At 40.5% G+C, this 12,902-nt stretch overlaps 1 protein-coding gene across 1 annotated transcript in view; it reads right to left on the bottom strand.

Moving 5' to 3' along the window:
* The window catches only part of SLC28A3 (solute carrier family 28 member 3), a 281,213-nt gene that overhangs the window by 119,189 nt on the left and 149,122 nt on the right, over positions 1–12,902 (bottom strand). Inside the window, exons 4-5 of the mRNA XM_069229756.1 lie at positions 8,446–8,537; positions 739–928 (exon numbers count right to left, since the gene is read on the bottom strand). Of these exons, the coding sequence (XP_069085857.1) occupies positions 739–928; positions 8,446–8,537 (282 nt within the window). The remainder of the gene's footprint in view (positions 1–738; positions 929–8,445; positions 8,538–12,902) is intronic.

Here is a 12,902-nt window from a genome sequence, read left to right as displayed (position 1 = left end):
GCATCACTTTTTAAAACTATGGCCCATATTTATGGGCGTTTGACACAGGGCAGTGCAGAATGTCACCTTGTTGCACTGTTCTGTGTCAAAGCTAAAGGGCAGAATGTGCTGTATCTATTCAATAGGGCTGTATGATCCTGTTTTGCAGCCTAGCACTAATGCAGGCACCCTTGTACCATGGTGCAAGGGTCTCTGCATTGTAGGTAGGATTGTGTTTGTGCAGAAAGAGCCACCAGAATGCAGCATACATAGAAAGAAGAAACCATGAGGAGAATGGAAGGCATAGGGTGTTGGTGCATCTCCAGGTTTAAGAGGTCTTGTAAATCTGGGATGTGTCAAAATCCATGGGTGTTGCAAGGGAGCGCCCACGGAATGCCAGTGGAACACCTCCCCAACACAGAGTAAGGCAACACAGCAATTTGTGCTGCCTTGCCTTACTAAATATATATGAGGCCATTCAAAGCCACGCTGAGTGGCTTTACATGGCCTCATTGATATGATTTCAAGGTTGGCACCGCTGTTATGTCACAAAATTGGCGCAACAACAGCAGATGGCCTTGCAAATATGCCCCTAAATGTCACGCTAAAACTGTCAAACAATGATATTCTATTTTTTTCATATAACAAATTAGGTGGGTCTGCACACTCTGGGTCAGATAAACTTTTTAAACATTTGTAATTTTGGGGGGATTTTATTCTTTGCCCAATCTTGAAGAAATTAATATTATTTTCACTTACCATTTTAGCCAAAACCAATGTTGTTTTAGGAATTTCCCACAGGGAGAAAAACACTTCACAATTCTTCTTTCATATTTGTCCATGAACCAGTCCCAGAAAATGAAGAACAAGGCCAGAAGAGTTAATATAAACAGAGCTATAGCTCGCCGGAAATTCAGGGCACATGCCGCAATCACCAGAGCAAAGAAACCTGCAAGAGACCAGAGAGATCTTGAGCACTTTAAAGAGGATATCGCTGTTGTACCAGTATTATTAGTCCGAAAGTTGCTATTATTTACACAGATGGGGCTATTCATTAATATAGGAGGCATATCATGATTTATTTCACATTTGTATGTGTCATGGTTCCACCAAGAAGAAGGTGTCACTGTGCTTTACAGAGAAAAAAATGGAAAATGAGACTCCTTACACTCGACAGAGCGGTAAGCTCTATGGAAAAAACACACAACAATAGTAAGACAAATTCAAACAAAATCACAGTCAGCACACTAAAGAGGGAGAACAAGTAGTGGTGAAGATGGACAAGATGGCAAATAGGAGTAGACAACGGGTCAAAGAAGTGTCTTAGCATCGGGAAACCTGATGTAAATGTATTAGGGCAAAGTGTCTTAAAGAATGATAGAGCAAAAACGAAGGAAGGACACTAAGGGGCATGTCTATTAAAGACTTGTTTCTCCCTTCCTCCACGCAATGGGGTGCAAGAGGGACACAACTGTTAAGTTAGATTTATCAAGTTATGCAAGGTCACTTTGCCTGACGTTGCCTGGCTTGATAAATCCAGAGTAATGCAACACAGTGCAAATCACTGGGTTTGTGTTACTCTGCCCTGGAAAGAAGTTTATAGAGTGGCATTTGGGTGTTCCCACGTTTTAATCTATGGATATGTAGTGCATTCGCTGGTTTACCATTAGTGGTAGACCTGGGAATGCATCAGAATCCTAAGCCTCCCCAGGTGAGATATCTTTATTTCTCCTTGTTACTTCCTCTTTCTATGTGAGCTGCATTCTGCAAGGAAGGTGCACCTTCCAGCACAAAAACAATCCTGCTTACAACGCAAGCACCTCTGCACAATGCTGCATGGGTGCCTGCTTTGGTGCTAGGCAGCACATTGAGAGTCTGTGCAGGGAAGACAGGAATGTGCCATCCAATGATACGTACAGTGCATTCCTGCCCTTTCCTTATCTCGTAGCGCAGTAAGGTGACTTTCTGCACTGCGTGATTTTTTAGTAACTATGCCCCAAAACACTGAAGGAAGCAGGGGACACTGCAAGAGAGGTCAATATAGTCCAACAGCCAGATCAAGGAAAAGAAAGGAAGTGATGGAAGATTAGATGGAAAGAAATTAGATTTCATGAATTCTCTTAGCTTCCTCTGATGTTTTACAATAAGTGACAACAAGACGAAATTAAGGTGAGAAACATAACATGCACTGGACAAATGTTCTCGCCTTTGGGACCTATTGGCTTTGACATTGACTTTTGTCGAGGCCAAAAGAAAAAATAAAGGTTGAGGATGTGATTGCTGAGGTGCCATGGTTTTGTATTTGGGCATATACAATGATGTGCAGGTGCATCACTAGGTGAGATTCAAGCATCATTTTTTTATTTACTGATCGGAGATGGACTGTTAAATTTAAAAAAATGAAATTGAAGTAGTGAAAGTTTTTCTTTTTTGAGGTGGTGGCGATGTTTGCAATTTGCTGCCTACCCCCTTAAAAAATAATAAAAGATCAAATAATAAAAACGACCATTCAGGTTGGGGAAATGTGGAGCAGGTAGCGGAGAAGCGATGAGGAAGAGCAATACAGACGGCTGGTTGAGAAGTCCATGTGTGAGAAAGCAGCATGGAGTGCATGGGAGTTAGGGAGTTTGATGAGGGGAAAATCACACAAAAAAGAGCTTGCAGCTCAAGGCAGACAGCAACATGGAGCATGGGGTGGTGGTATTTCATGGGTGGAGAAGCACATAAGAGAAAGACATGGAAAACACATACACTCTCATGGAGTGTTTAAGCAAAAATATAAAAAGTAGTTTCCTCAAAAATGAGCAGCTGAAGGAAACAGGTCAGCAGAGTCAAAGGGTAATATGGAGGATGTACTTTAGGGAAGAGACAAACACAGAATGGAATAAACAAGATGAAGAAGGAAGGGCATTGAATTAGGATTCTAAACTGTGTCTTTTTCGGATGCTTCCACTGACATTACAGAAAGAGCTCCAGAAATCAAGCATTTGTCATAAGTATTTGCAAAAACTCTGTAATCTGAAATGTTTGACAGGTAGGTGTCTGATATATAGACATCAGAGGCCTTATTAATATATGGCGCACTTCCCATGTTTGTGCCATGATGCACCTTTCAAACGATGCTCCGGGTGCAAACAGGGACAATGTGCCCTTTTACAAAGAATGCACTATCCCTAGGGAAACCACAAATTGGTGCTGCCCTGGGGTTAGCACATTCAAGTGAAATACGAAGCGGCCGCTCCAAAGACACTCTGGCCCATAATTATACTTTTTAAGTGCCGCATGTACATCATTTTTTGACGCCCATGCCCCAATGCAAACGAGGGAACCCCATCTCATGATAGCGCTGGCACTACATGTGCTCCAGCGCTATTAGTATTATAGTAGGAGATACAGCAGCGTCTGTGGACTTTTCTGTAATACCAGGGTGCCCCTGGAGTGCACAAATCAGGCACACATGCCTGTTGCACCCCCAGGGCACAATGTATAATATGGCCCCAGATGAGCACCAGAGAACTCTATACTTTCAGTGAATATAATGAATAACTGGAGAAGATCAATTTACTGAGTCAACAAATTGTGTTTTACAACAAAATACTCTAGGTTGTAAAGTGGAGTCTATATGGAGATGGTATTGACTGTGATTGTGAGAAAATATATTATTTACACTTTCAATGTAGCACTATTACAGACCTCCAAATTTGATAACACGATATTCAGTGGAGCAGTTAACTTACTAATCATGTGTGAAACCTGTTATTCCTACTTTAAAATGTCTAGTGGCTGTTCAGTATACAAAAATAGAACATGTGGTGCATTTGTTTCTTAAGTGCAGGTTTAGCTTGAGTGTCAGAGTTTTGGGTAGGCTTTGACATGAAAGGAATATACTTTATCCGCCAGTCAAAATGTCTGTCTCAAGGTAAACCTTTTCTTTGGCTTCTTGGAAGATTCTCCAAACCTTAGCATCTAGAAACATGATATCACTTACTCATAAATACTCATAAAGTTTATTGCTACATGATAAAAACATGTTTGTTTTAATCTAAATTCATTTTAACAACATTTTGGTAATAATATGGCAGCTTTGTGGCTTTGTCAGTGCTTGTTGTGTTTTATCCTGTTTTGCAAAAAATTGTTGTTGAAGAAGCAGCTATACCCTCTTCAATTACAAAAAATAGCAGTGGCAAAAAAAACGTTAAGTGTATTTGTTTTTTATTAAGCGCACATTGTCACGTTAGTCCAGGACACTGCAAGCAACTACTTTGTGTGTTGATGTACTCCTTGCAAAAGGGTAGAATGCCATAACTCACAGTGAAGTTAGAGGATGACTGAAGCAGACTTGCCCAGCGGCCAATGCTGTTGTGGGTCGAAGAAAAATGTGAATTACATAAAAGATCAATGCATCAGGATGGCTGGCTGAAAGCACCTAAATTATATTACGCATATACTTTTAGTAAAATCAAAAGATCATGGCCAACACAAGACCTAACAAGCATTTACAATGCAATAGGTCTCGCATTTGCTTGAGTCAGCGCTAGTGGCATTGTAAATTCATAATTGAACTTTTCCTGCCACATAAATTGGTAAACCCTGCTTCACAATTTGGTCTTTTTCTGCCACATAATTCCAGTGTCGCTGCATATAACTAAATCACTTCCATTTGCCTTCTTCCTCTATCTGTAGCAAAAAATGAAAATGTTGCCATTTAGCATCCCATTTTGAATCAGCTATGCTACTTCGTAAAAGTTCAAACCGAATTATAATCTTCCAGCCTTCATTTCTAAACATAAAGGGAATTATACTTTTGTGTATTTGATAACAAACACTAAAGCAGCAGCCAGGTTCCAGTAAGAAGATTAAAGAAGGATGAAAAAAACACGAAAAGATTAAAAAAATTGTTCCAAAGTAGGTCGTGGGTTGCCGGTGAAAGAACGTACTGACAGTTGGGTGCATGTTCTTTGGGAAGCCCCTTGCCTGAGGTGTCATAATCTGAAGTGATGTTGCAGGCAGCAGCTTGAAGCTGCCTGGAATGCAGATGTTAGCAGGCCTGTCACTAAGTTTCCTCAACACTTATTTATCTCAGTCTGTTTCAGAGCAGAAATGCAGGTGCTGAAGACGTGCTCGGGCTCTGACAACAGTGGTTTGCAGAGAGATAAAGATTGTACTTAGGAGATTCCTATTTTAGCCAGCACACAAACTTGCATGCCATCTCCTCATTTGACCTAGACACACGAAGGCCTGCTTTTTATTCACAACAAATGTGGTTTCATTTCAAATGGAAAGATTTTCCACAAACTGTAGTGTCTTTAAGATCACATGTTCAGAATCGCATGGATTTATATCAATTGCTATATCTATTAATACACCAAATTGTGTGTCTTATGCTGGATTTGCCGACTTTAAAAGTCCAACCTGCGAGTGTGTGTGCAGTTTTGTGCAAGCATCTGTGGTGGTCACCTGACATCGGATGCTCACGTGTGCAAAGTCCTAGTTCCCTACCGTTAATTCATAACAGGTTTGAACAAGTAATTAAATAAAAAATGGAGGCGGTAAACATAAAGCATGATGTGCCGCGCTTTAACAATGAAAGGAACTTGAATGCTTCATGAGCTCCACGGAAAGGTAGTAGACAGGGAGCAGTTGTGTCACACTGACTAGTGCTGTTGACTTTGGAACTGAGGACCTGGATTTGAGTCACAGCATTGGCTCAACATCACTTAATCTTGCCATGCCTGCAAAAATTGAATTTGCCCTTGAGTAATGTAGCTGGTACTTATGTAAAGCCTCCAATACGTCCAGGTGGAGTTTGGGTTACTTAGCAAACAAATAATTAATTAAAGACAGCTTGCAGGCCCACTTGGAAAACAGAGTCCAAACCAAGTAAGGGTGGAAGCCAGGCAGCTGAGAGAAAGCAGCGAAAGAGGGTGCAGAGTTAGGAAGAGAAAATGTCCCCTTTAAAGGGAGTATAGTTGTTTAACCAGCTATTTATGATTCCTCCAAATGCTATAGCTGGAGATCAGTAGGTACAAAGTGTAGGGCCCACCTATGTTTTTACAAATGAAACTAGCACTTTTTTAGCATGCTCTAACTTCGAGATAACAGCAATATTTCTTTATCACATGACAAAATGCCTTCTTACTTGCAGGGTGGCAGAGCTGCATCATGAGCACTGGATCATATTTCATACATATAACATGTAACATAGAATGAAATAGTCCATCAGTGGGTCAAAAAAAACATAGTGTTGCTGATCTGACTGATGGTAATGTAACTGAGGACAGTACTTGTCAAGCCCAATGTACAACATGCAGCACCCTGACACTATGAACTGTAATACATAGTAGAGATGTTCTAATTTCAGCAGAACAGGTGTGTCTTAAGGGTTATCCTGAATCCACTATAGTCGTTAACAGCTGCAAATAGAGCAGAAGTTTGTTCTAAATAGAAGGTGTGTTAATGTAACGAGAGCACCCACCATCTCAGGCTCACTGAAATCCATGGGACAGAGCATAAAAGAGAGGAGGCACTAAAAGGGTGTGGTTTAGAAACATAGGTAGACAATTATCTGTAACGCTGATGTCAGCCAGACATGTGAAATGCAGTATGCACTTATATTCTAGATGCTTGGTCATAGGAAGCCAGAGGAGTTTTTAGCGGGATTTGAAAACTCTATGAGATTTCATGAAGTTGTAAACTAGGAGCACTACCATATTCTACACTATCTGCAGATTCTGGAGAGAGCAGGTAGGAAGACACAAGAAACATGCATTAAACATGCATTGAATTTGATGCTGAGTTTGATTGACAGGTTTGCCCAATTTCCAGATTCAGTGAGTATTGTCATCATATGAAATCACCCCTGCCACATACGCCCTAATCATAGTAGCAGAACACTGCATATAAATATTTGAATAAAACAATATTGAAAAAAATTGATGCCTGCAGAATCCCACATATCACTGCTGAAGACTTTGACCAGAAGGGGGCAGAGCCAGAGATTGAGTTCTTTTGGAAATAAATTAGACAAACCATACCCCAGTTGACCCTTGTAGACCTATTGTCTCCAAGAATGAAAGGATCATCCTTATTGTAGGTGGCGGATATATCAAGTATAATAAGGCAAGTGTCAATGTCCTCCTCTACTCCCTTTCTGCAGTCATCCAGGACAGTGGTTAAAGTTGCTTCCATGCTCATTGTAAGGTGAAAACCCATATGGCTGGGGTCCAGAAAATGCTGCTCTTCCAAGTCAGAAGCCGGAATAGGATTCAAGGTACAGAGGTAGACCTTTTTTCTGTATTCTGATTTCTAATTAGGTAAGAGGGTGCATGATTGCCAAACACTGAAGGTCTATTATCTGGAATGCTGCACTACCGGATGCTAGTGCAGCATGTCAGAAATATATTGTGTCTGTGTGACACCGGCCTATAATAGCCCCCTCCTGGCACATGCACAAGACAGTCAGCTGAGCCCTTTTCTGCTGCTGTGTTTATATTACAGCTTTCCGCATTCAAACAAACAGTCTGTGATATCATTTGGTTTTTTTATATAAAAGCTGTAATATGCCAAGCAATTAGAAGAAGACCGAGGCAGTGGATTAAAACCATGGCGCCCTCTATGGGCGAGCAGCCTGATCGGCTTTCCGTAGGATCTTAAATAGAAAAATAAGCTGTTTCAATTGGATGCAGACACGGCTCGCGGGAGGGAAAAGGGGCGGGCGGCGGATGGCGGGGAGGCTGGGGGTAATCCAAAAAAATAAAAATAAAAGAAGAATAAAAATAAAACGTACCTTTTTCCCACGTCGCACTGCACCGCTCAGTCGCTGCAGGCACAGGCTCCCAGCCTGCCCTGTAGCCAATCCTGACACTGCTCAGAGCAGCGTCAGGATTGCCTAGGGACACACAGCCCGGGCGCTTTCAGGCAGACTGGGAGCCTGTGCATGCTCTCTCCAGCCCCGCACTGTGTTGCTGGGCTGGAGAGAGCCTACTGCGCATGTGTGTTTGGCGGGCTAAGCATACATACTGAGAGGGAGTGCTGTGCACCCCACCTCTGTCCCCGTCACGCCTGTGGCCCGTACACTTTTATAGTAAAAACATAAGACAGTAAGTCACTTCTGACAAAATACGTGAAAAAAACTTCTGCATATTTGTTTGTGAGTTATTAGTTGAGCAACATAGCCGCTAAAAGGAGTTACTGACTCTAATTAAATTGAGTTCCGTTTGTCATTTTTTCTCAAATGGAATACAGTACTACCAGAAGAACACAGAATAAGAGACTGAATAGCTCACCAGAGTCTGCTTTAGATTCCTACTCATCACTACCTTACCCGGGGTCAAGCCATTCTGTGAACCTCATTGGAAAGGTCGGTGCCAAATTCTGCAAAGTGTGAAACTCTGTACAAGGAAGGCATTAGGGAAAATAGACGATGCACAAGAGAAATACTTCTAGTCTCCTGTCTTGATAAAGTACCTGCTATCAAAATTGTATAGATAATTCGCCGGATGATGATTTTATGCTTCCGGAAGAAATCACACACTGCGTCATACTTCTGCTCCAGATACCTTTGGGAAACAAGAGAAAGAACCGTCACCAGGAGAAATAACTGATACCTGGAAAATCAATGGAAGGCAATGGAAGGTACATCAATCAAAGAAGGCAAACCTGTTCCTAGCATTATCGTCAAAAATACCAAATGAGACATTTCAGGGACAAACATTCCACCTCCCCTCCCGTCTTTGCACTGCTCGCATCTGCATTGTAAAGAGAAAGGCTGGAAGGTGGACGCCAGTGTGCGTGAGAATTCGCATTTGGAATGAGGAATGTTTCTCTGTATGAGGTATTTTACCAACAACAGTGAAAAAGATGACAGTAAATAGATACGCAAGGAGGAGGAGGACACTGTTTAATGGAAAAGCAACGTATGCCTAAAAGTCCCATAAGCAGGTAATAACTATTGACTGAAAGGTATCCTTGGAGACAGCGAGGCCTCTTCCTCTCCCACAATGCTGTTGGAACAGGCAGCACATGCTCTGTAAGTTTATAAACTAGGTTTCGACATAACTCACGTAATTCCATGAAATTATGCTTGAATTACGCAAGAAGAGTAATTCTGCGTTTAGTGCTATTTCTTAGCGCAAAAATGATCCACTCATGTTCAAAATGGACGCAAGGATGCATTTTGCACTAAGAAAGCGCTAAACGCAACAAAACACAAATAGCGAGTTAAATGTGCTCACGGGGTTGGATTTTCCCCCCAATTTAGTACCAACATTTAGTACTATTGTTTTAGAGCAAACTGCATTATTGCATCCAAAATGGACTAGAGGATGCATTTGTAACTTACAAAACAGCAGGAAACTCAATTACTCAAAATGACGCATAGGGGAGTAATCATGTAATTATCGGTAATTCTGCATCAAACAGTAACATGTTATTATGGACATTACTTCAATTACCCTGGCATAATTGAAAGACTGCCAAGACCTATGATAAACCGCACTAGGCTCTGACTTGCAGAGAAGATCCCATAGTTCCATAAGCTATTGAGGATAAGCAAGAGGACTGGAATATTTTAGACATTGGTATATTTGTCGATGTTTTCCTTCTGTCAAAATGGGTCGATCCCAAGGAGCAGTGGAAGGCAAATTAGATTCAAAACTAGGCCATAACTAATTTACCAAAAGGCTCTTCTTATCATTTATTCAGTGAATATAATTAAAATTACAACACTAATGTACCCAACGAAACACAATAGAGAAAATTACTTGTATGAAGACTGACCATGAACTGTCTAAAGAAGCAAAAGACATGCCAGATTAAAAAAAAAAAATCAAAACTTAGAGTTATTTTGAATAAGTAACAAAATGCTCTGCAAAAGAAAAATAATTCCTGCATAAAATGTTTATGTCGAGCAGACATGATAGAAATGTAAAATAAGGCGACCATGCAACTGTGCCGAGTAAGTTAAAGTGAGACTGCCAATAAGAGAGCTCAAAGCAATGATATGATTAAAAATGGGCTCTGGCAACAAAAGAGCAACTGTGATCTGAAAAGAACCCAAATGAACTGCCCAGCAAAAAGACCTGCAAAAAGAGAACAACAACTGACAATATTCCGAGTCCATTCATACCGTTTTACTCAATGCAGATCATACAGGCCAAATTTTGACATCTTTTAATACATAACATTCGGTACGCACGGACTGAGGAAACACGATGTTACATAAAATAAAAACACACTTCCTTTGCTTTTCATCCAGACATTTGCATTGTTAAAAATAAAATACTATAATAATCTGCAAGTATTTATTCACTTATGTAATTTTTTCATCAGAAGAAAAATAAATAATTTAAAGTACATTGCATAAATATATGCATTTTCACATCGTTCTTCTATACCTATCAGGATGAAAACATTCACATTGCCAACAAGGTACCTCCTTTGCCCTTCAAATGTTACATCTTATTAATAAAGGAAACATACGGAACCCAGTGTTGCAGTGTGTCTTTAAAAAACAATATTAACATGAAAAGCTTGCAAAATATTGTGTGATGAAGCTGCATAGAAAATGTCTTAACATTGAAAATAATGCACGCGTTTGAAATGTGCCCACGGGGAGTGGCTACCAATGTATACGAAGACTAATGGAAGCTGTTAATTCTGAATTAATTATGTACTAATGTTTTGAATTTGTATTAGCATATCATAATTAGAGTTATGTATTACAAGTTGCTTATTAATTAAAGGGCCTTAGATTAGCAAGGGTCTGGGCCTAGTTGCCTTGTCTCATATTAAACTGTATTTTTTCTAACGTGTAATGTGCTGTTTTCCTGAAGGACACCAAGCTGCACTTTTCCAGAAGTTATGTGTGTGTAGCCGTAGTAAATTCTTTCTCATGAGAACCGACTTGTTCAAGGAGACGTTCTTGCTGAATGCAACAGTGTAATTCGTAACATGTGCAACGTTAGCTGTAGTAGGAGAGAACAATGGAGACACTGACTGGAGGGCAAAGTGTAACTTTTCTTACCTGACATTCCAACCGATGAAGACGTCAATAACATAGACCAATCGCGACATGAGAACTGTGGTTTGTGGAAAATTCTGGCAAGATGCGTGAAGGATTATTGGACAGAGATAATGATGCACCAATTATTATCCAATCTGGAGTTAAGGGCTAATTAGGCAGTTTTGATTTAACGGAATGACCCAAGAAGCTTGGCGCGCTGAAACTTTGAGACTCCACTTACTTCACAGAGACTTTAACTCTTTTGCTTTGTCCTGATACTTTAAACCATCCTCTACCCGTTCTTACCTGATACTTACTTCACCTCCATATGAGGGAAGATCCTATTCCTTAGCTATGCTATATCGAGACTTTGCCCCGTCCTATCTCTGCTGATGGTGAACCGACTGATGTCCTGAGGACGAAGACTGACGCTGTTTGATGATCTGTTGGATTGGTAACTATCTGATGCAAAATTGTAATTGTCTGTTTGCCTTTTCTTTCTAGGTACCAACTGCTCTTTTGATAGAGGCCATAGTTTAGATGTTTTGCAAATTCATGTTTGCTAAAAATGTTTTGCATGAAGCCCAACATGCTAATGCTAATTTGAGGTTAGTTAAGGTGTTCACAAATATCCTACGCAAATTAGATAAGTGACTGAGTTCTTGCTTTGTTGAATCATGTAGTACTGAGACTTTTCTAAGTTGCTTCATATTAATGACGTGTTTAATACTGAATGAATATTCTTTATGCATTGATTAATTTGCGTTCTAATTGCAAATCTGAAGAGTTACTAATGAGATAAATTGCTAATGAGATTAACAGAAATGACATTAGATTGTAACTAATAGGGAATAAATATCCTAACACATAACTAAATTGGTGTGGTTATTCATAACTGAAAGGTCATGGTGTGTTCAACTTATTGATTCTTACTAAATGTTATTGATTGGGTTGCTTATTAGTCATTGAAATTATTGATTGGTTTATTGATCTATTGATTTGTGATGCCAAAAAGACATCTCATACTGGGAAGTCCCAGAACGTGGTCCAAAGGTTCGTTGACCTAAAGGCGTCTCCTTGTAAGTTTTCTTACTAAGGCTCTGACGTGCTATCAGTTTTTGGTAGCAGAGGTGATGGTTTGGCCCTTTGGGGCCCTAGTAAGAAGGATTGTGGGGTGTGATAATAGTTTTTGGCAGCAGTGCGGATGGTTTGGCCCTTTGGGGCCCCAGTGTGAGGGACTACGGCTTGATAGAGTTGATGGTTCAGTAGGTCTGGTAGAAATTGATGGGCGTGGTTTGGAAGTAAGCAAGGTGTATCGGAAAAATTGGGTTTGGGAAAATTATTCCTTTTTCAATAATGCAAATTGGAGAGATGAAGTCCCAAATGACTTTCTCGGAATCTCGGAGCTTGCTGAAGGAAGTTTGAATATTTTCTCGGCGTTCCAGTGATAGTGTGAATTAAGTAGGTTTTGCGTTTGCACAGCTTATGCATACCGCAGGTGAATTGTGAATTTTGTGAGGATTTTAGGCAAGATGATGATGTTTTAGTAGGAGTGTGCGTACTCCGCAGTATGAGAGTAGGGAAGTCAGCGAACTTCATGTGAGTGTGGCGCTTTGTGCTAAAAAATTGTCCACTTGGTTGTTGATGATGTACGGATCCTGCGTGGTCTAAGACTCGGGAGTATACTGATAAGTGTATGAGACACTTGGTTTATGATGTAAAGTTTATTGCGCGGTTTAATAGGTAGATGGTGAAATCGATGAGTCGAGTTTGAGTCAAGGTGAGTGAATGAAAACTTCGATGGAGATTTGGTGAGTGTAGGAGGCTGGACTGGCTTGTAGTGAGTACCAAGGGGTACTTGCACCTTGCACCAGGCCCAGTTATCCCTTATTAGTGTATAGGGTGTCTAGCAGCTTAGGCT

This window comes from Pleurodeles waltl, chromosome 1_1 (assembly GCF_031143425.1).
Source record: "Pleurodeles waltl isolate 20211129_DDA chromosome 1_1, aPleWal1.hap1.20221129, whole genome shotgun sequence".
Taxonomy (NCBI): domain Eukaryota; kingdom Metazoa; phylum Chordata; class Amphibia; order Caudata; family Salamandridae; genus Pleurodeles; species Pleurodeles waltl.
The sequence above is the reverse complement of the archived record's forward strand: the minus strand, read 5'-3'. Positions and strand labels throughout refer to the sequence as shown.